General features: G+C 34.7%; 2 protein-coding genes across 3 annotated transcripts in view; one reads left to right on the forward strand and one right to left on the reverse strand.

Moving 5' to 3' along the window:
- LOC108973691 (dnaJ protein homolog 1) overlaps positions 1-18,466 on the forward strand; it is a 46,413-nt gene extending 27,947 nt beyond the window's left edge. For both annotated transcript variants that reach the window (XM_018941101.1, XM_018941102.1), the window contains one exon: positions 17,721-18,466. In XM_018941101.1, coding sequence (XP_018796646.1) covers positions 17,721-17,951 — 231 coding nt within the window. In that variant the 3' untranslated portion in view covers positions 17,952-18,466. The remainder of the gene's footprint in view (positions 1-17,720) is intronic.
- LOC108973693 (C-type lectin 37Db-like) lies at positions 13,338-14,446 on the reverse strand. The gene is made up of 4 exons (XM_018941104.1): positions 14,281-14,446; positions 14,173-14,216; positions 13,993-14,110; positions 13,338-13,671 (listed from the first exon to the last, which is right to left on the reverse strand). The coding sequence occupies exons 1-4, from the start codon at positions 14,384-14,386 to the stop codon at positions 13,451-13,453; spliced, it is 489 nt and encodes a 162-aa protein (XP_018796649.1). The 5' UTR covers positions 14,387-14,446; the 3' UTR covers positions 13,338-13,450.
- Positions 18,467-19,565: the final 1,099 nt, after the last annotated feature.

The following is a 19,565-nucleotide window of genomic DNA, read 5'->3' on the forward strand; positions in this document are numbered from 1 at the left end:
ATTGTAAACATGTCACATTATCGATATAAAAATCGAAACATAAAAAAAGATATACATATGTATAAGAAGTCATGTTTGATTTAAATATCGATTCTAATAGTTAGATAATTAAAAAGAATCCATATAGTTATGATATCAGAAATAAAGTTCTTGACAATCCATTTGCCTTCTTTAAAAAAAAAATAATATTTCACGCTTTCTGCTTTTAACAAATCCATATTTTATCAATGGTGAAAACAAGTTGAATTATCGATATTAAAAAATCGATATAATAAAGTCCATATTTTATGGTATGGATGTCAAAAAAAATAAAATCTGATAAAAAAATCGATATTTTATGGTATCGAGAATCCGCTCTCCTCGTCCAATAAAAATTTCTACAAACTCTATGCAACCTTAACAAATCGAGATTTTATCACGTCTGCAAACTCAACGATAAAGAAAAATTGGAATTTTATTCAATTTATTTTGGAGAAAAAAATTAACTAACAAATTAAATTGGCAAAAAACTCAGTGGCATTTTCTCACAGCATGAAATACACACATTTTAGCCATTTATGCTGAACAAATGCAATTTTGATAAACTGAGAAAAATGCAAAAAAAAAAAAAAAAAAAAATTGTACATTAAAAAATCTGCAAACCCAAAAAATGTTTTGCACAAAAATGGCAATTCACTATGTTTGTCTAACTAATCGCCGGCAATTGACAGTTTTCGTGCAATATCAGTTTTTCTCTCGTTATAGCCAACCGCATTTTATTTTATTAAGAAAAAAGTTTCAAAAAAGAAAAGCAGTAACCACCATGAAAATGCCAAAAGCGAAGGAAAAAAATATTTCAATTTGTGGCTAAATTTGTTGTTGGCCGAGTAAAATACTATATAATTCGTTTAGTTTTTTCCCAGCAGTTGGTCTCAAATTAATGAATAACGTGACACGCTATTTATTATTGTTGGATTATTGTTGTCTACGCACACGAAAAATACAAATGTACGAACATACATATACCATATACATATATGGTGTACAGGAATTCATACATAATAAACATTGCGTGAATTTCAAAAGGTGTTAAATTTTCAACACATTCAGCAAATAAAAAAATATTAATTTTTTCATGCTAGGATGGCTCTAAATGCCATGGGGTTTTATGGATTGTTTTAGTTCAAATTTTATGTTATGGTTGTTTGGTTTGGTTGCGATATGGATGCAAGAGTTTTTTACGGGCTCTAAAGAAATTGCATTACGGTGCCCAATAAAATATAGCACGTTTGCGTTGTATGCTCTCACTACAGATCTTGACGTTAATGAGAAGGCAATGTACATATGTATATTGAATAAATGAATAGTATGAATAAATATAACTTGGAAAAGGACAATTAAAATTGAGACTTTATAGAGTATCGAACAGCGTGATGAGTTTTTTTTTTTGATGAGTCGATTAAACGATGTCCGTAAGTTCGTCTGCATATACGTGAACTAGTCTTTCGGCTATCGATCTGCAACTTCCCGCACGTTCTTTTCTCCCCAAGAAGTTGCTCATTTGTTGGATCATATGATGTCGGACCACTATAGCATATAGCTGCTATTACAACGCCGAATGTTTGGAATCAAGTGCTTGCATGGAAAACTTTTTTTTTTTTGACAAGCTATTGCCACGCAAAATGAGTATCAGAATCTTTACTTATAATCGAAATATGTTATGCTTCCCAGCAAATGCAATATTCTAAAAATTGCAATAATACACGTATTTCGATAGCATTTTCACAGCATAATTGCTTAATTGTTGTAATGTGTGCTAGTTCTAAGTTGCGCTTAGTTGCAACAGTCAAACTATGCATCTAAGTATGTTTGTTTAAGCTTGTTCATTCGCTTGTTGTACTACAAGTTGTGACCATTAGAGTCGCGTTTAGTTTGTTGTCATGTCAAAATTGTTAATTGGATTAACTAAAGTTGACAAGTGCATTAAATTACACTAACAGAAAACCAAAAAATTAGAAAATCATAAAAAAGGAAAACTAGAAAAACATACACAGAAACTACAAGCATATTAGTTGCGGCTTGCCATTTTGTGGTTAAGCGAATAGCGGCCCAAAATGTTTGTTATATGCAGCTCAACGGACAGACTGCAATTGCAAACGGGCTAAAGTGTTGTTTATTGCCGCGAATAGTCGCTTGACTATGTAAACTCAGATCTAAGTATGGGTGGTCGGTGTTGATTGTCGGTCAGTTTGCTGTGGTGTTAACTAGGCTTTTAAACAGTTCAAACATAGATATTATACCATAGATAATCAGCATGGCAAGTTGTCGCCTGCAGTTGCAAATTAAAGAGGTAGTGCATAAACGGAGTGGTTATTTCTGAGTTGAATTGGTTAATTAAGGGTTCATTCTTCTACAAATATTATAACTCACATGGTTTCAGTAATACTTTTTCGTAGCCGTTAGGCTTGGAGAAGCCACAATCGAACGTGTTGAGTGCTGGACTATTATTTGTAAAGTTGTGAGCTCAAGTCCGTTCGTCTCATAGAATATGCTATCAATGAGAAATGTCGTTTCAATTTCATAGACCCGACTGCCGTTCGAATGGAGCTCACTAAAGTCTAAGAACTCTGGTTTTTCATTTGAAGATACATTTCTCAGGTTTCTTTTTTTAGTTATTGTAAGATGTCTTTTAGAGATGAGCTCAGTTGAAGATGCATTGCTCAGAAATCTTTCGTCCGAAAGACCGATCTTATCAAAAAATTTCCCCATCCTGCGATACGTAGCCAAAAAATAGTAAATTTTCAGAAAGGATAACTATTCTTCGAACAATAATTTCTGTAGGGCTTTTAGGGCTCATAGGAACCTCTACCACTCGCTATCTACCTCTATTGCCCTCAAGGGTTTTAGAAGATTGATATCGGTAGTCGAGAATCCATATGATATTCTTATCAATTTTGTTTGCAAATTACTAGAAATTTGGTTTTAGATGGTAGGTGGTATAAAGCTATCTAACGACGCTCTTAAGAAAAAACAATGTTACCACCGTGACTAAAGTTTCCTGACACTATTGGCTCCTCTCTGAACCACCCATTGCTTCTGATAAAGTTCATCGGTACGTAAAGTTTCCCTCTTCTACATTTTGACAGCTTCTACAATAGTCGTTATATGGCGACCCTGGTCTACTAGCGTATCTACCTATTACTCCTATTTGAGTTCTTATATCTTTCCTTTTAAATTTTAATCTCTTCTTCTTCTTGATTTTCGTAGTTACCGCTTACGCGATTATAGCCGTGTTAACAACCGCGCGCCAGTCATTTCTTCTTTCGCTACGTGGCGCCAATTAGATATTCCAAGTGAAGCCAGGTCCTTCCAACGCACACAGCTTGTTAGAAAAAGAATACTCTCTTTAACTGCGATTTTGGTATCTATTTTTGCAGGGAAGACACCACCTTCGACTTTGGAAAATTAATGGCATTACTACAATAAATTATAATGAGACAATTTGAGTTCATATCGTAACTAGTTATTCGTTAGTTCCAAACTAGTAATTTCGACTATTGAGCTTGTATACAATAGGTAAAGACACATAAGTACCGACACATGTATAAACATTGTGATTGATGTGACAGAGCCACTAAAAAAAATTACACACTTTTCGAAAAGAGCAACAACAAAAACAACTATGTACATGCTACATGCTAGTAAAATGCAATATTGTACAAATTTTTGGGATTTTATTGCTTGTTAGATTTAGCCAATTTTAGGCAGAGCTCAGTTGTGGCAAGTTTGTTGTGGATTTATTTTTTAATTTAATAAAGTGTGGAAAAAAATTATGAATTTAGCTAAACTGGGAAAAAGTGTTTGTTAAAGTGGTTGGCAAATGTTTGCACTGAGAGAAAAAAAATTTAAATACTTTAGCAAACATAGTTAACACAACTTTTTAGGTGCTAAAATTTTAATTTTTTTTTTTAATTTTTACATTGTTCTGAACTTAAAATATTTATTTTTATGTTATTGCATAGTTTTTGGTTTATATATGTATATATACACCTTTAGCATTTTCTATGGCTGACATATCGTCAAATCGGGCTTTGGGCAAGATTTTTGAATTTATTAAAATTGAATTACGAGCGCTAGTTTCAGTGGTCGCCACCAAAATCGATGGCGTAACAAACGTAAAATACCATAGAACCATAGTTTGGCGGTGTTTTTATGCTTGTTGTTGCTGCTGCTGTTGTAAAGTATAGCACGCAGTGTTAAATGTTACACCGTATTGGGGCCAATTCATTTCAAATTACAAACGCTGATATAATCTATGGGCACGATGTCTTACCAAGAAAATGGCATGCCACCAAATATGTGCGTCGTAAATGAGAATTATAATTATATTTTTGTTGTACTGTTCGGTGATACGCATAATTTATGATTTCAAAAATTCCTTGCTACGCGTTCAAAGCAAAAATTTTTGGCGAAATTTGTAAGCTGTCACAAAACTGTCAAATTGTCATCATATTTTTTACCAAAACCAAAAAAAAATATATATATAAAAAAATAAAAGCACCAAAAATATTCCAAAAATTATGGAAACAAAAAAAAATTTTTACAAAAAATCATGAACACAAAAAACTATATTTTTTACACCAAATTATAATAGAAATTTGAGCAAAAAGCGAACCAAACTGCCATTAACGGTGACATGTTGTCATAAATCCAATAGAATTTATGTTTCCAAGCGCGTCTCTTGTTTTTGCCACTACTCAGTGTTGCTTTTATTTTTGCTGTTGTTGCTAGTTTTCTGGTACCAAGTTATGTAGACGGCTTGGGAACCATTGCTCGGCTCGTATCTTCCAAAAATGGTCACATTTACTTGGTAACACCTCGCACTTGAGTGACTGAGTCTCGTTTGATGGCAGCGCTTTGACACGAGCTTAGCCTTTGGGCTAGATCTTATGCTCTGTATAAGCTGTTGGTTGGTTTAGCTTTAACACAACGAATTACGCATAAGCATAAATCGAGATAAAGGCAAATACAATAATAGTAGAAAAAGTATAACAATAAAGTTTATGAACAACAACAACAATTGGCATTTTTTTAACCCATTTATGAAAACGGGTTTCGAATTCTTTACGATCGCGTCATCATGCTTAAAAATTTGCTCTCTGTATACATAGTTTATTGCTCTCTGTGAGTTCAATAAAACTGAAGTCAATGATTTTAAAATATTAAATGGTTTAAAAGAATGACCTCTGACATGGGAATCATTCTTTAAGAAAGCAATACGTTGTATATAAATAAACATATATGTATACATACGTAGATTTGAAAGGTGAGGTAAAGTTTTTGTGAAAGAAAAAAAAAAGTTAGCAAAGAATTTTGCAATTAACTTCTTTGAAACACTAGAAATGTTAGCTGTGACATGTTTCTCATCGAAAATGTCGATGTAGTGAAGAAGATAGTATTGAGGAACGTTTGAGCGGTACTAAGATCACCCTAATAGCCTGGACAGACGGCAGCGTTAATCCGGATTAACTGCGCACTTAAAACTTAAAAGTACTATATATCAAGAGTTTTAGCAATTACTTGGAACTTTTTTCAAGAATCCTGCTACCGTAATACTAGGTAGATATCTGGTCTATGCATTTTATTCACATTTATTGAGAAAGTGTATTTTTTCGAGTAGAAAACAGAAATAATGCTAGAGTGTTATTACTGAGACTGCTTTCATGAGCGCCATGGAAAAAGGATTTGCTGACTTATTTGCTCTCTGCCTTAAAGATTCTTTTGAAAAAAAAACGAGAGAGGGATAACACTCAAGCTTACTCTAAGCATACTGTAACTGTTACCAGTTAGTTCTACCAGTTACGTCTTCAAGAGAAGTAAACCAGAAAGAAACCGTTTCGGAAACCTAAAGAAAGAACGTAAAATCATGTTAAAAGGTAAATTGAAAAATCCCCGGCCTAACATAGTAAACACATATTTTTTTGGCAAAATTGTTTTTTTTATTCAACACCCTTCAAAGAAAAATTGTAAGAAAACGCGAAATTATGTTTTATTAATTTTTTCATAATAACAAAAGTCGCTTCACAAAAAAAAAATATAATTCTCAAACTAATGAACCATCAAATTTATACACGCGTCTTTTGAAGATTAGAGCTAACTGAAATCATATGTTTTAGTAACACCATCTATTTGTTCGCCCGAGGACTTTTCAATTGATCTGTTATATTAAGACGAAATATGACTTCAACTTTTGTTTCATCCCACCAACACAAGCGAAACTGTAAATGAGTTCATTTGCTTGCACAAATATTGAATTTTATGTTTCACAACTTTTAAAAGCCATATTTGGTTAAATATATTGGGCAATATTTTCCCCCGCTTTATTTGCACTTAAAAATTGCGTAAATATTCAATGAGGTTACATATTTTTTTAAAACGATTTTTTGTGTGACCCCCTCAATTTTCACATAAAATTATGCACTTTCGTAAAAAACAAATGAGGTAAACTGCCCGCTGATTGACAGGAGTATATGTAAGTGTATATATGTAATTATATACATAACATATGATTATACATACATAGTAATATATATATTATATTTCAAACATAACATTTTGGCAAGCAAAGTTATAGGAACGCTGGAATTGTGGGTATAAAAAAATGAAATATTTAGAGCAATTTGGCTTTATGGCCAGCAGTACGTCACACTCATTCCTATATTTATATAACTGCATATATATATATACATATATAATTTTATTGTTTTTGCTCTCAAGTATCGTATTTATAAAAGCTGCCTCAAAGAAAAAAGGAACTTAAACAGATTTAGAAGATATTTTATTAAATAAGCTCATAGCGCACTCGAGTAGGTCAAGTGCCAGTGTAAAGGTGTCTCTTGCCCGACTAAAGACTAACTGCGTAAAGAAAGATAATTTTTCTAATACTGGTTTCCCTTCTGTGAAGTGTTGAAAATGTCTTTTTTCAAGTTAGAATCAATCATTAAAAGTTAATAAATCTTTTACATTAATTTTTGAAATTCATTGTTTTATTATTCATCAATATTTACTTTCTTCAAAGTAATCCCAATCAGATGTAATACACTCATGCTAACGACTTTTCCAGTCCGCGAAACACTTTTTATAAGCACTTTTTGCGATGGCCTTCAGATCCTTCACCGAATTTTATTTAATTTCTGGGATTGACTGAAAACGGGTTCCATTCCGACTGTTGACTTGTTGGAATATCAAACTCCTAAACCCATGTCTCATAGCAGTTATAGTGGATTTCATGACCACTGGGATCGGAATCGCACGATTAAGCATAAGAGACTTATTTACGGTACTCTTTTCGAAAAAAATCATCTTTATCGGAAGGAGTCGAGCAAGAGCGTCTTTCATACACAAAATATTCACTGAAAGCATTCGAACGGGCTCGCAAGAGATGTCGAGCTCTCTTGTCATCTCTCTGATACTAGCCAAACGATTTTCAAACACAATATCCTGCACTTTTTAGTATTGTAATCAGTTGAAGAAGTCGAAGGTCGTTCAGAACGAGTCATTCGCAGGCTTGTGTTTTTGAGTACCATATTTCCGGAAAATTTTTTGCAGTGGCCTTTAGTTTGGGTAAGCTTAAGCGGCATGTCAAAATATCTCAGCTTTATGTCTTACAGTTATTGAATATAAAAACATTCGTGTTATTGCTGCAATTCTTCAAAATATTTTCGATTTTCCATAAGGACATCCACTCATTGTGCAAAGGTCGCAAAATGAAAGCTTACCAATATGTGAGCTTTCATACTTTTTCTTATACAATACGTCTATACTTTCCTTGAGGGTCTTTCGCAGTAAGCGTATATGTATAAATATTTGTATGCACCTACATATGTATGAATTTATAAGTTCAATCATTCAACTGTGATATTGCCGCCGGCGGCGAGTGTACATAAGTTGCTTGAGCTTTAGTTGGCAATATGCGTAAAATATTGCGCGAATTTATATCGCATGCGATTTAATTTTTTTTCCAAAGTGTTTTTGTGCAATTTTGATGTTTTTCTGCGTTTGCAAGAATTGTTGTTTTTGTGGTAGTACCGCTTTTTATGATGACTTAATGGCTGGTACACACCAAATAAGGCAACATATCCGAACAAAAACACAATCGCCGACTGGGGAACAGAATACTGGCTGCCGCATAGACTGGCGGCCTGTGCTGGCAACTGTGACGGAAAAACGTGTAGGCACCATATATGCATGGGTGTGTGTGCGTGTCAAATAAGAGCGAATCAAATAAAAAGTTTGCGAAACAAAAACGGCATAAAATGCCGCGCTGCGCAAAATTGTAGTTGAAATATAAATATGAATGGCGACGTACAAAACAAAAAACAAAAAAGGTTAAATAAAGCGGTGAGCAACAAAGCAGCGATGCAGCGGCGGCAATGAAACGCAACCGCCAACTACAAAACACCGTAAAGTGGCCGAAAAAACGTCAGCAACGCGAAGGCAACGAAAAAATATTAATAAAGCAGAAAGTTATCAAAATAAAAACTACCGAAATGAAGAGTTAAAAAATCAATCGGCAACCATAAAACATTGTTCCAAGTTTCGCATGAACACAGCTATACCTGCTATATATGTATATATATGTGTATGTATTGCAAATGTGGCAGCATTGTGTGTGTAAAATGCCTGAATGGCCCCATCAAAATGCAAAATGCGACATTGCAAGGCAATAAAAAGTGACTTTATTTTTATCGCTACCAAAGCGGTTATTGTTGTGGTTGTTTTTATTATTGTATTGTACATTGGTGACGTTGTCAACGCTGATTGAAGATGAGCTGTTGCAACAGTGCGCAATATTTTATGATGGACAATGCAAGCGTGCGTCGCTGGCTCGAGGCTGCAGACACAGTGGCGCGATTGTGCAGAAGATCCGATTTTAATTAGTCAAAAGCAGCCCTGAGGCACATACGTTTGGCAGTCAAGCTTAATGGCAGAAATTCTAATACCTAAACGGGCGATGCCGTATGGTTTATATTAATGGAACTTGCAAAGCTCTTTACAATATTATTTGAGTTTTAGAACTGCAAAGGAGTTTGGTTTCTAGATTTTTGAGGTATAACCTAGAGAGTTATAAGATTTAAATTGATTGATGAGTAAGCTAATTGATCACTAATACTAAATTCTTGAAAACAAGCGTAACGAAGATCATCTTATTCAGAATAGAGCGATTTTATCAGCTGAAATATCGTCGTTTGATCATCAATATTCTGATCGCTTAGTTCACAAGTTCTCAAGTATCTCTGAAACTAATATTGGGATCAACTTGAAAATTTAGGACAATATCTTAGAGGTGTTGTAGAATTAAAAAAAAAACATCAAATAAATAATAGATTTTTTAAAACCCGTATACCCATGTAACCTCTTAAGGACACTTAGCCTACCTAGCCTCGAGGCGTACAAGTTCTCAACGCTATGTCCCCGCAACTATTATTCAGATCAAATTCAAAATTTAGAACAATATTTCAAAGGTTTCATAGAATTTAATAAGGGAAAAAATCCATTAAAAACACCCGAACGAGAGAAGATCTCATGGTAGCAGACTTGATATACCAATTATTCGTTATCTTGAGGGCATAAAAACTCAGTCAGATGCATGATTTATATCCTGACCCAAATGTGATTAAATGAGAGATAGTATCAACAGCATATTTCTCTATTATAAATTACACTTCTGTGCCAATTTTAAAATGTCTCAAAACTTAATTCTTTTTGGACGAACTTTACACAGTAAGATCCCACCGTTATAAGCCTTTTTATGGCAAGGGAAATGGAATTTCATTTACTACCAAAAATGACAAGAAATAACGTGATGACACCACCACGAATGTCACCACCAACGTTGATGCGTACCTGACTCTAAGAGATACATAACTACACACAAACACTTGCACATGCATATAAGGAGAAGAGTAATCTCTGCGTACGGCATAACCAAGCACAGACAATTCCCAAATGCTTTTGCCATTTCATTGAAATCAATCAGAAATTCGCATATACTTTTATTGGCGCACAATAAATGACAACGAACATTTGCAGCCATGCACTGCAGTGCCGATGTCGATGCCGAATGAGCGCGCAAATGGCGAATCGAACACGCGTAACGGACGAATGCGCAGTGTTGATTATCCAATAGCCGCATACAGTGTTGCATAGGTACGACGAATACCCGTAGCGAAACGAGTGAGTGTGGCATGTAAATAGTCAATTTGAAGAACAAATGACACGCATTTACAGTACGATTGCCGGATTTAATGTTAGAATTATGTAGAAGTTATATGCATAATGGAGACGCACAGTCTTCCAGTTGGTTTTGGGGCAACGGTTTGCTGAAATATCGAGTACCTCGTTAAAGCGGCACGCATTCCGCAAATTGTTGTTGTGCACGTATTGTCTTTGCTCGACAATAACTCGCAATGCCTGGCAGTCGAAGTCGTTGTCGTTGATGATGATGCCATCAGCAGCAGAAATTTACAAATTCTTGCATATCGATGTAGATAATTCCATCAGCAAAAGCATTCACGGATCACTAGTGGCAATTTTATTGATAATTTTTGCTTTACTTTTGTATTCAGAATTTAAGGAATTTTTATGCTTTTGTTTGCGCATTTTTCACTGCCTTATAAGTATCTCATTATTATTATGCTTACTATTTTCCATACTTTATTGCGAACATTTGCTTTTTATGCGACTCTTGATGCAGCACGCCATACTTGAAAGATTTATACCCATATACATATTTACAATCGAGGTACAGATATATTTATGGTATGCAGTGATAATTTAATTAGTACTTGAGCAAAAATGCCTACTCCTTGAAATATGTCGGTTTATTTAGGTTATACTCCCTACAAGTATAGTTGCATAAATTTTTATACTCTGAGAACGTTTTGCTTGCTTTGTGCCTCAAGCAGTATGCTACTGAACTGGAACTACTTTGAATGCTTACTAAATAGTTAGTTACTAAAACCAGGGACCTCGCGGCACTTACCCGTTGTTTCGGCGACGACCTTTTTTTTTTCAAAAATTATTTAAAAGCGGGATGATGCGGGAGAATGTTAGACTGGCTGGCACGTATATGCGCACGGATCGAAAAAGAAAGAGCGTTGGGCGCCGTCCGCCAGTCCCTTTTGTTGATTATGCTTGGTGTCCTCGTGTGCGGTGTGAAAGATGTGGTGTAGATAATGATGCGTTGAGTTGTTGTGTGTAGTGTGGGAGGAAGAGATGATGCGTTGAGTRTGGTGTGTGTAGTGTGGGATGAAAGAATGATGTGTGGAGTATGGTGTGTATGTGTGGGGTGTAGCTTAGTTGTAATTAGAGGGGGGCGCAGAAGCTCATTTAACCACTTACCAATAACAGACTTAAGCCTTTATTCAATGAAATGGAATCGAAATATACCCATATAGCCTTCATTCGTTTTTTGTAGGCGCTGAATCTATTACATAGACTACAAATTGTATCTGCATACTGCTATGTGTGATTTACGGATTCTATGAGATACGACGAGAAGCTCAAGGCATAGAACGCCTGGTTTAATAAAAAAAATTTCTATTCATTTTTCAAGACCTAAATTTAGACATTTGAGTAGACTCTTTCTGAATTGTGAAGCTCAAAGCTTCGGTGGCGGCGTAAATTAGTTTAAGAAACATATGAGCTGCCATCTCCATTGTATGTATAAAGCCCATAAAACTATTCCCTCAATCGTTCCATCTTCTCAACAACTTCCCTTCGTCGATTTTAGCAGTCATAAAGAGGAACTACAATGTCCAGATGTAGTACGCAAGAAAGCAAGAAATGTTATACTGACTTAATTTCAGAGCAAAGCGGAAGGCTGACAGCCCGAGGTAAATTGTTTAGTAGCATATTTTTTAACACCAGTGAAAAAATTATGGAACTCTTTTTTTTTTTTGAATTTTATGAATTTTTTTGAATTTTGAATTTTATCAAGCCTTAGTAGAGTGGTCACAGGTCTAAAGTTCTCGTTTATTAGGGGGCATATAATAAATTTATCATAGTAAATTAGCAATTGATTAAGGTCGCTCAATCTTATAGCTCTTTCATACTACATAAAAGCTCCAACAAATTTTGTTAATTCACAAACTGAAAATAATACAACTGCAGGCATATAAATAATTGTTTATTGACTCTTTAGAAAAGACATATGACAAAAAAATCTGCGACACTGCAATCTACATCATCTCATTCGGCGTTCACAAACAGTCTTAAACAACGTTGGATTCCTCCCTTGTTATCAGGTTGGTATGGACTAAAGTTTTCAAAAGAGAGTGACAGACCTCTTAAGCCTCAACGAACATTGTCTTCCAAACGATTAAGAAGTATGTTCAGATATCGCATGTATATATTCCAAACTAATTTACTGTAATGTTGGACCATTTTTTCGAATACTTTGTTATGAACTGACGACTCCGGTCTAAGCAGTTTCATGGCTAGTGGAGTACAGTAAACATATCCGGCGAACCAATTCATCTGCAAGAATTTTGATAATTGTATATATAATTTTATTAAAACAATTCTTACTCACTTCACCCACGCTAACCACCATCATCTATTAAAGGAAGAAGTTTCTGCGCACAAAATATAAATTGTAGTATATATTTTCTTTTGGCATATTTTTACCATACTCTGGGACGTATGCTTCTAGATTATATATTTGAATAACAAAAACAAGCAGAAACAAATTTGCTAGCTGCTTCAATATTATTGAAAATAACTTCTCTGCTTGAAGTAGCTAAGAATACTTGATAGTCTCGATAATGCATATTAATAGATAAAGTAATATACTATAGTTATAGGTAATAAAAAATTTTACACCAGCAATTAAAGCGTAAAAAAGGTGACCACCATGACAAAATCTGCATACTCAGGACTAGTTTATATAGTTGCCGTTGGTTATCATTTATTGGATATAAAGTTTAGTATTTAGAGAGATAAAAAAATAGCATATATTAATTTTTTGAAAATTTGTACTAAAATAATAGCTATCTGCGTTTTAACATGCTTTAGTGAGTAGCGAATCGAACATTAACACGAACGGCAACTAATGGTATCAAAACAAGGTCTGCCACTATCGGAAATTTTATCAAAATTCCGAGTCAGATCTAGTCCTCCCATGACAGTTTTAACATAATTGAAATCAATATGTAACAGGACAAGGACTGACACTATAGGATTTTTTTTTTCAAAACTTCAGCAGAAATGCTCTAAAGGTATTGCTTAAGCATCAGGTTCCTTTAAGAAAATTCTGACAATCTAATTGCTCTGATTCGTGACACAATTTAAAAGAGTTTTTAATTTATATATATGCTTTTAATAAGAAAGTCAATTCATGTATTTAAACCCCATTTAGAATTAAACAGACATTTCCAACTAGGAATAAAGCTATAAAAGTTAGCAACAATTAGTACTTTTGGCAAACAGCGTAATATTTAGAAAAACAGTCATCGTCGTCCCACAGGATAGTCTTAAATAATTTCATGCAGCGTTGTTGTCCACCCGCGTTATCTGGCTGGTCGGTAGACCAATCGGTATAAGAAATTGGCAGACCACCTAAACCCCAACGGAAGGTTACATCGTCTTCTAGCCGACTACCGTGTAGCCAGTACTCATGATCTTTGAGATCTGAAAAAATGAGAAATTATTTAAACGAACTTCAGAATTTTTTTTAATTTTTTCGCCGAGGGGTATGTGGTAAAAATTGATGTGAGGTGGCAACTACGCTTAACGCTAACTGAAAACGAATGATCAAACATCTTTATATATATGCGAGCAACCAATAAGTTACTTAAAAAGCTAACAAGTACAATAATTGCTGCAATTCACTCTCCAGAGCTGGCAGAGCGGCAAATCGAACAAGCAAATGGTGTAAATAGAGTACTGCGTAAAATCTTATATGTAAATATTTTGAAAGCACCAATTCTATCAAATACTTCAGAAACTTACGGTATGAGTTTATAAAAGCTTTAAACTCTTTTTTTTTACTGTCGCTTTTTCCTAATTCCAGTGATAGAAGTGTGGCGTTTTGCTGATTACAAAAACCATAGGCAGCAAACCAGTTCATCTGGAAGGAAAGATAGTTGCTAATAATTATAGCTTTGTGAATATTTTTGCTCTCACACTTACACTCGTCAGGCTGAGTATAAAACGTTCACCTTCGACTGGAGCAACTATTGACGGAAAATATTTGGAATTCAGTAATAGTATAAGTAATTAAACTGCAGTGTGACTTACGTCTTCCCTTGCTGGGACTCGCGATATCCTTCGAGGGAACATTACCGGCACTGACACAATGTGTCAAAGCAACAAGAATCGCGCTAAAGATGACAACTTGCTTCATTTTCGGTCACTGTACAGAACAAATTTGAAATAACACCGAATAAAGTAGTGACTAGAATTTATAGCCAAAAGAGGGAATCACTTTATATTGTTCTAATTACATGCAATGATTTATAATAAGTGTTGATTGTTGATCAATTTGATCAAGTGTTTCATAAAGTGGATCTTTTCTCTTATCACTCTGTCATTCAACAATTCTTGGAATCCAATCATTTGATAATTACTGATCAAATAAATGAACGTGCAAATAAAGGGTGATCAGTGGCGGATGTGAATACTAAATGATAGGTTCAACAAAAAAAAAAAAATTTGTGTTCACCAAGTTGTCTTTCAGTGTCAGCTGAAAACGCTGAGAAAGAAAGAACTCTTTGAAACGAACGCTAAATCACCTTTGTTATTTTGAAAATTAAATAATGATGTTGATCCAATTTATAAGTGTTCCGAATCTCCATCTTTGGCTAGCTTTAATCTCGGCATATCAGACGTATTAGATAATGAATAATCTGAAAACAGTGATTCTGGTATCTATATACGTCGAGACACAGAGTTTGTTAATGAAACTAAAACAAATTGAGATTGAATTTTGGTTGAGTTTAGACAATAAATATCGATCTCTATTATACTTTAGGCTCATTGTTTTGTAAGGGACAAAGAAAGTACGCTCAACCAGTGAATTCATTGCGATGATGCGAGATGTATATATTTACGTAGATTAGATATCTTAAGACATTATTTCTATAGATTTTCATTAAATCGTCAATTTTTTTTTTATTTACGAATTTGTTACTCGTCGCAAGACCTTAACACTCTTACAATCACTTTGTTTTTATTTATGAAACAATATTTACCAACGCAAACACACACTCCCTGATTTGTTATAGAAAACGGTGATGGATGACTTTCACTCACAATAAATACAAACAAATAAGTAGGCAATTGAAAAAAGTGGGAGAATAAAATACTCGTCGAAAGCAAAAGCAGCAGCTCTTTTGTTTAAACGTCCTGAATTTAAGGCTTAAAAGTATATATGTATTGCGTGTTCATGTTTAGATTGTGCGTGTGAATTTGTGCGTGTCAACAGCGAATAAATGGTCTTCAATAGCAAAACCAATGAGTACAAATACATGTGTGTGTATGTTGAGAGAAAAGGATATGTTAAAAGGATTTGTGACATTTTTGCCAACAATGTGCCGATAAATGCATAAACAAACGTTCTTATAAGAAGCTTTGACATGACAGCATATACAGACGCATGTGCCCGATTGGAATCGATGCTCCCATTGTAAAATCGACAAGACGTTAATAAAAATTGAACCACTACTGTATCAACATACAGAACTTTTTCTATTTCTAATAGTTTTCGTATATTAGGGTCCAAAACTTCATTACAACATCGGAGTTCAATGACTTGGACCTACCCATGACATTCTTTTATGTATAAGGATGTAATCAAGACTGTGATTTTCAGACGTGTGGCTTTCAATAAGGCAATATATTTTAGATGTTGATATTTTAACGCCATTACACCCTCAAAATTCTCTGTTTTGTGCGATTTATGTACAGAGGACAGTAGTTGATATTTCTTCAAAAATGAAGTCTTGGATCGGGGACGTGGTTCCAAGATCGTGCGATATAACACCGCTGGGCAATTTTGTGGAGCTATGAGAGGTCGGTGGGCATATATCGTATAGAAGTTGATGCAAGGGTATCTTAGCGTGGCCCAAGTAAAACCGAGATGGTTTTATTTACTAGAAGATATAAGATCCCGGTCGCACCGCTGCCGCAAATGGGACACATCCGTCTGCAACCGGCGGATACAGTGAAATATCTGTGGCTGACCATGCACATTAATTGCCTTATACTGCTGTAGAGGAGCCATTGCCAAAAGGCAGGGTCTCTCATCGAAGGTGGACCTCTGGCTCTATGACACCATAGTCAAGCCCAATTTGTTCTATGGAGTGTTTATGTGGTAGAGGGCTCTGGAAATGACCACACTTGAAAAAACTCGAGAGGCAGTGATCTTCTTTACGGATGAGCCGAAAACTTGGGCGAAGTTTTTTGGGGGTAGTCAAACTGCCTGCCTATTGCAGTATCTTTCAAGGCGAGGTTGCATTTCTTAAGGTTGCAGTAAATCAGCTGCTGTTCAAGAGTGCAACTTTCTTCAAAGAAATGACCATTCACTCACCAGAGCGGCGATACTAACATTGAGCTCATTTACAGCGCATACAGGGTTGGTGAATGATTGCCTAATTTCGCTATCAATAGCATTGAGCATCTTTGTGGTAAGACTGGTATGGGTGTCGGGCCAGAGCGGATTCGAAAAATTCGGAAATTGTAAAGCTGAAAAGCTAGCAAGAAAAGGCAATCTAGAACCGCTCATTAAGGCTAGCAGCCCCTAGTTGTGGGGCTTTTTGCACGTCATTGCCCTATTGGCCTCCATGCGAATCTTAACAGACGCTATTTGCAGAAGCTATATGGAAGAAGATGAGGTGGGAAAAAATCTCAACACATCCTCCTTGACAGTCCCGATATTTTTAGTCATGACTCATAACTTTTCGTATATTACTAGGCAAATAAATTATTCTCACATGGTCTATGAAAAAATATATATGTATGTATGCATATCTATATACAATTATACGGAAAACAATCAATAAAACTAAAATCAACAAATGTTTAAGTGAAAGCGAAAGTGAATTGATGAACTGGATGTAAAGCTCTAGCAGGTGGTGGGGGCTTTCAAATAGGAAAAGTGTGTATGTGTATATGCGCTGATGGTTAGTGGTTTGTATTTGTTGAGCAAACAAGTTGTCAACAGCATATTTAAGCGCGATTAAGTATATAAAAAAAGGATTTAGATGTCGCATTAAGATATAAATGAAAAGCATTCACACACACAGAAATACACATGTATATTATAGAAAGACGAAATGTAACGGCATTACTTGAGTATAGACGATTTCCATTGTAGTCGACAAGATAAACAGTTTTGTGTGCGTATTTAGTTGTAAGGAAGATTGATAATTTGTTGAATTGGCGACAAGCAGCAGGCACAACAACAAGTAGTTGAGATATGCTGCAGGTTGAGGACACGAAAAAAAAGAAGAAAAGCGGAAAGGAAAGGAAATTGAATTGTTTATTTGTGGGCGGATTAGTTGGCATTTGATTGAACGATATTTAAAATCCCTTTAATACACCAAGTACATCGCTCAAAAAGCGGCAGTAAACAAAAATAATTGTTTTTATTCATTATACCCAATCTTTATACTGCTTTGCTTCAGTAGATATCTTTTACTAATGCACTTCTTTTTTTATACCGCTCTTTTCTTTTCTAGGCTCTCTGCGGTGTGATCTTCCAAGTTCCTACAATGTCCGGCGATCGTTTGCGCATCAGCACCGTGATGGAAATCATCAAACCGAATACGGTGAAACGTATACAAGGCTACGGTTTGCCCTTCCCCAAAGATCCGTCGCGAAAGGGTGATCTTTTGGTGGCGTTTGATATACAATTCCCGGAAAAGTTGACCTTCGAACAAAAGGAATTGCTCAAGGATTTGTTGTCATGAGAGTGCAATAATAATACTAGTAAGCAGAGATAAATAAACAGTAGCAGTGAGCAAGAGCGTAGAAATGAGAGCGCTGAGTCTGTATATATATAATATATATGTAAAAATAAGGCAAATGAGTGAACAAAAACAATAGAAATCAAGAATTACTTATGTATATAATAGTAACAACCGCAGCTGATATCCTACATACATATGTACATATATTTGCGTTGAAATATGAGTGTGAACCTTTTTTTGCAGACATCATCAGACAACAAAGAGGCAGTGCAAACATTTTGCCCGTATCACTAACTTATATTGCCTAGAAGAGAACAAAACAGCTCTCGCTCTCTCTACCATCTATCAACCGTCTGCTTTTTCGTGTTTTTTGTTTTTTTTTTGGATCAACAAACTCTTTCTTCACTCTCTAAACTTTTTTGTTTTGTGACAAATTACTTTTACTGTCTAGAATTTATTTAAATTATAACGGAAAATAAATATTTTTTGTGTAAAGCAACTAAAATTAAATTAAATGCAACTCTCTACGTCCTCTAAATGTTTTAATTTTAATTTTAACCTTATTTTTTGAAATAACATTAAATTATTAGAAAAAAAAACACTCAATTCCCTTGTTTTTTTGGTATAGAGTAAAGCTTTCTTTTAAAGTAATGAAAGAGAGAGAGAAAATTTTGAATAAATGACAGTGGAGTGTCACCTGCGGGAGAACTGAGAAAAATGGCGGCGCTAGTATGACGTCCGTGAAACAATTGTCAAGCTTGTTGAGCAAAAGAAAGTTAACCGAAGTGGCGCATTTGTTCTTGCTCCTTTTCTTGGATGGCATAAAAGTTGAAGAAATTATATTTTTATTTTTATATTTAAGAAATTAAGGTTATAATTTATTTTCCTCAAATTATAACCTTGAAAAAATGATAAAAGAGATATTAGAAGACATACACATATTGGAGTCAGCGTAATCTCTAACCTGAGTATTCCAAAAGAGAATAAATTAAACACAAACATAGTATTTAAATAGCGGAGAACTTTAAGAACAATTTTTCTTTTTTTAAGAACTGTTTTCGTTTGTCCATATTTATTATTGGGTTATTCGTCTGGATTACTTTTGAAAAAATAAGAGAAATCAATCACTCAAAAGATAATGACATTTCACATTGATAATAATATAAGGAAGACAAGAGTGAAGCATATGAAAATATATTGGTCGAATTGCTTAGATATTCATTGAACTAAAAAGTTTGCTTTTTTAAGATGTATTTAAGATTCTGCAATGAAAAATAATCCAACGACGAAAAAAAATTGAGAACAATTAGTTTTTTAGCACGTCACGAAAGGAATAAGTACCAAAGAGCGCATTAGTTAAAGAATGAAAAGCGGCGTATGAAACCCGTTAAGCTTTAATTTCTCTTCTTTCGCTTATGAACGCACTAACTGAAAGATACAGTGACTGAAGTCTTAAAAATGGCACGCCTAAAAGTATGCAATACTTACAGGTATGCATTCACAGAGCATCTCGTGGTAGATACTACTTTTTGAATCACCTTTGTTGATGACAGTTTCAAGACGGAAGTGGGAGAATGGTTTACAAAAAGTTAAGATAATTATAGTACAATTGTA

Source organism: Bactrocera latifrons, unplaced genomic scaffold (assembly GCF_001853355.1).
Source record: "Bactrocera latifrons isolate USDA-ARS-PBARC rearing strain unplaced genomic scaffold, ASM185335v1 scaffold_5, whole genome shotgun sequence".
NCBI lineage: Eukaryota > Metazoa > Arthropoda > Insecta > Diptera > Tephritidae > Bactrocera > Bactrocera latifrons.

What these genes read in the sequence shown, in the direction of transcription:
- LOC108973693 (XM_018941104.1), bottom strand. Translation starts at nt 14,386, where the DNA reads ATGAAGCAAGTTGTCATCTTTAGCGCGATTCTTGTTGCTTTGACACAT. An exon ending in GAGTCCCAGCAAGGGAAGAC is followed by an intron (nt 14,217 to 14,280) that starts GTAAGTCACACT and finishes TTCCGTCAATAG; the next exon opens with TTGCTCCAGTCGAAGGTGAA. An exon ending in TTATACTCAGCCTGACGAGT is followed by an intron (nt 14,111 to 14,172) that starts GTAAGTGTGAGA and finishes CTTTCCTTCCAG; the next exon opens with ATGAACTGGTTTGCTGCCTA.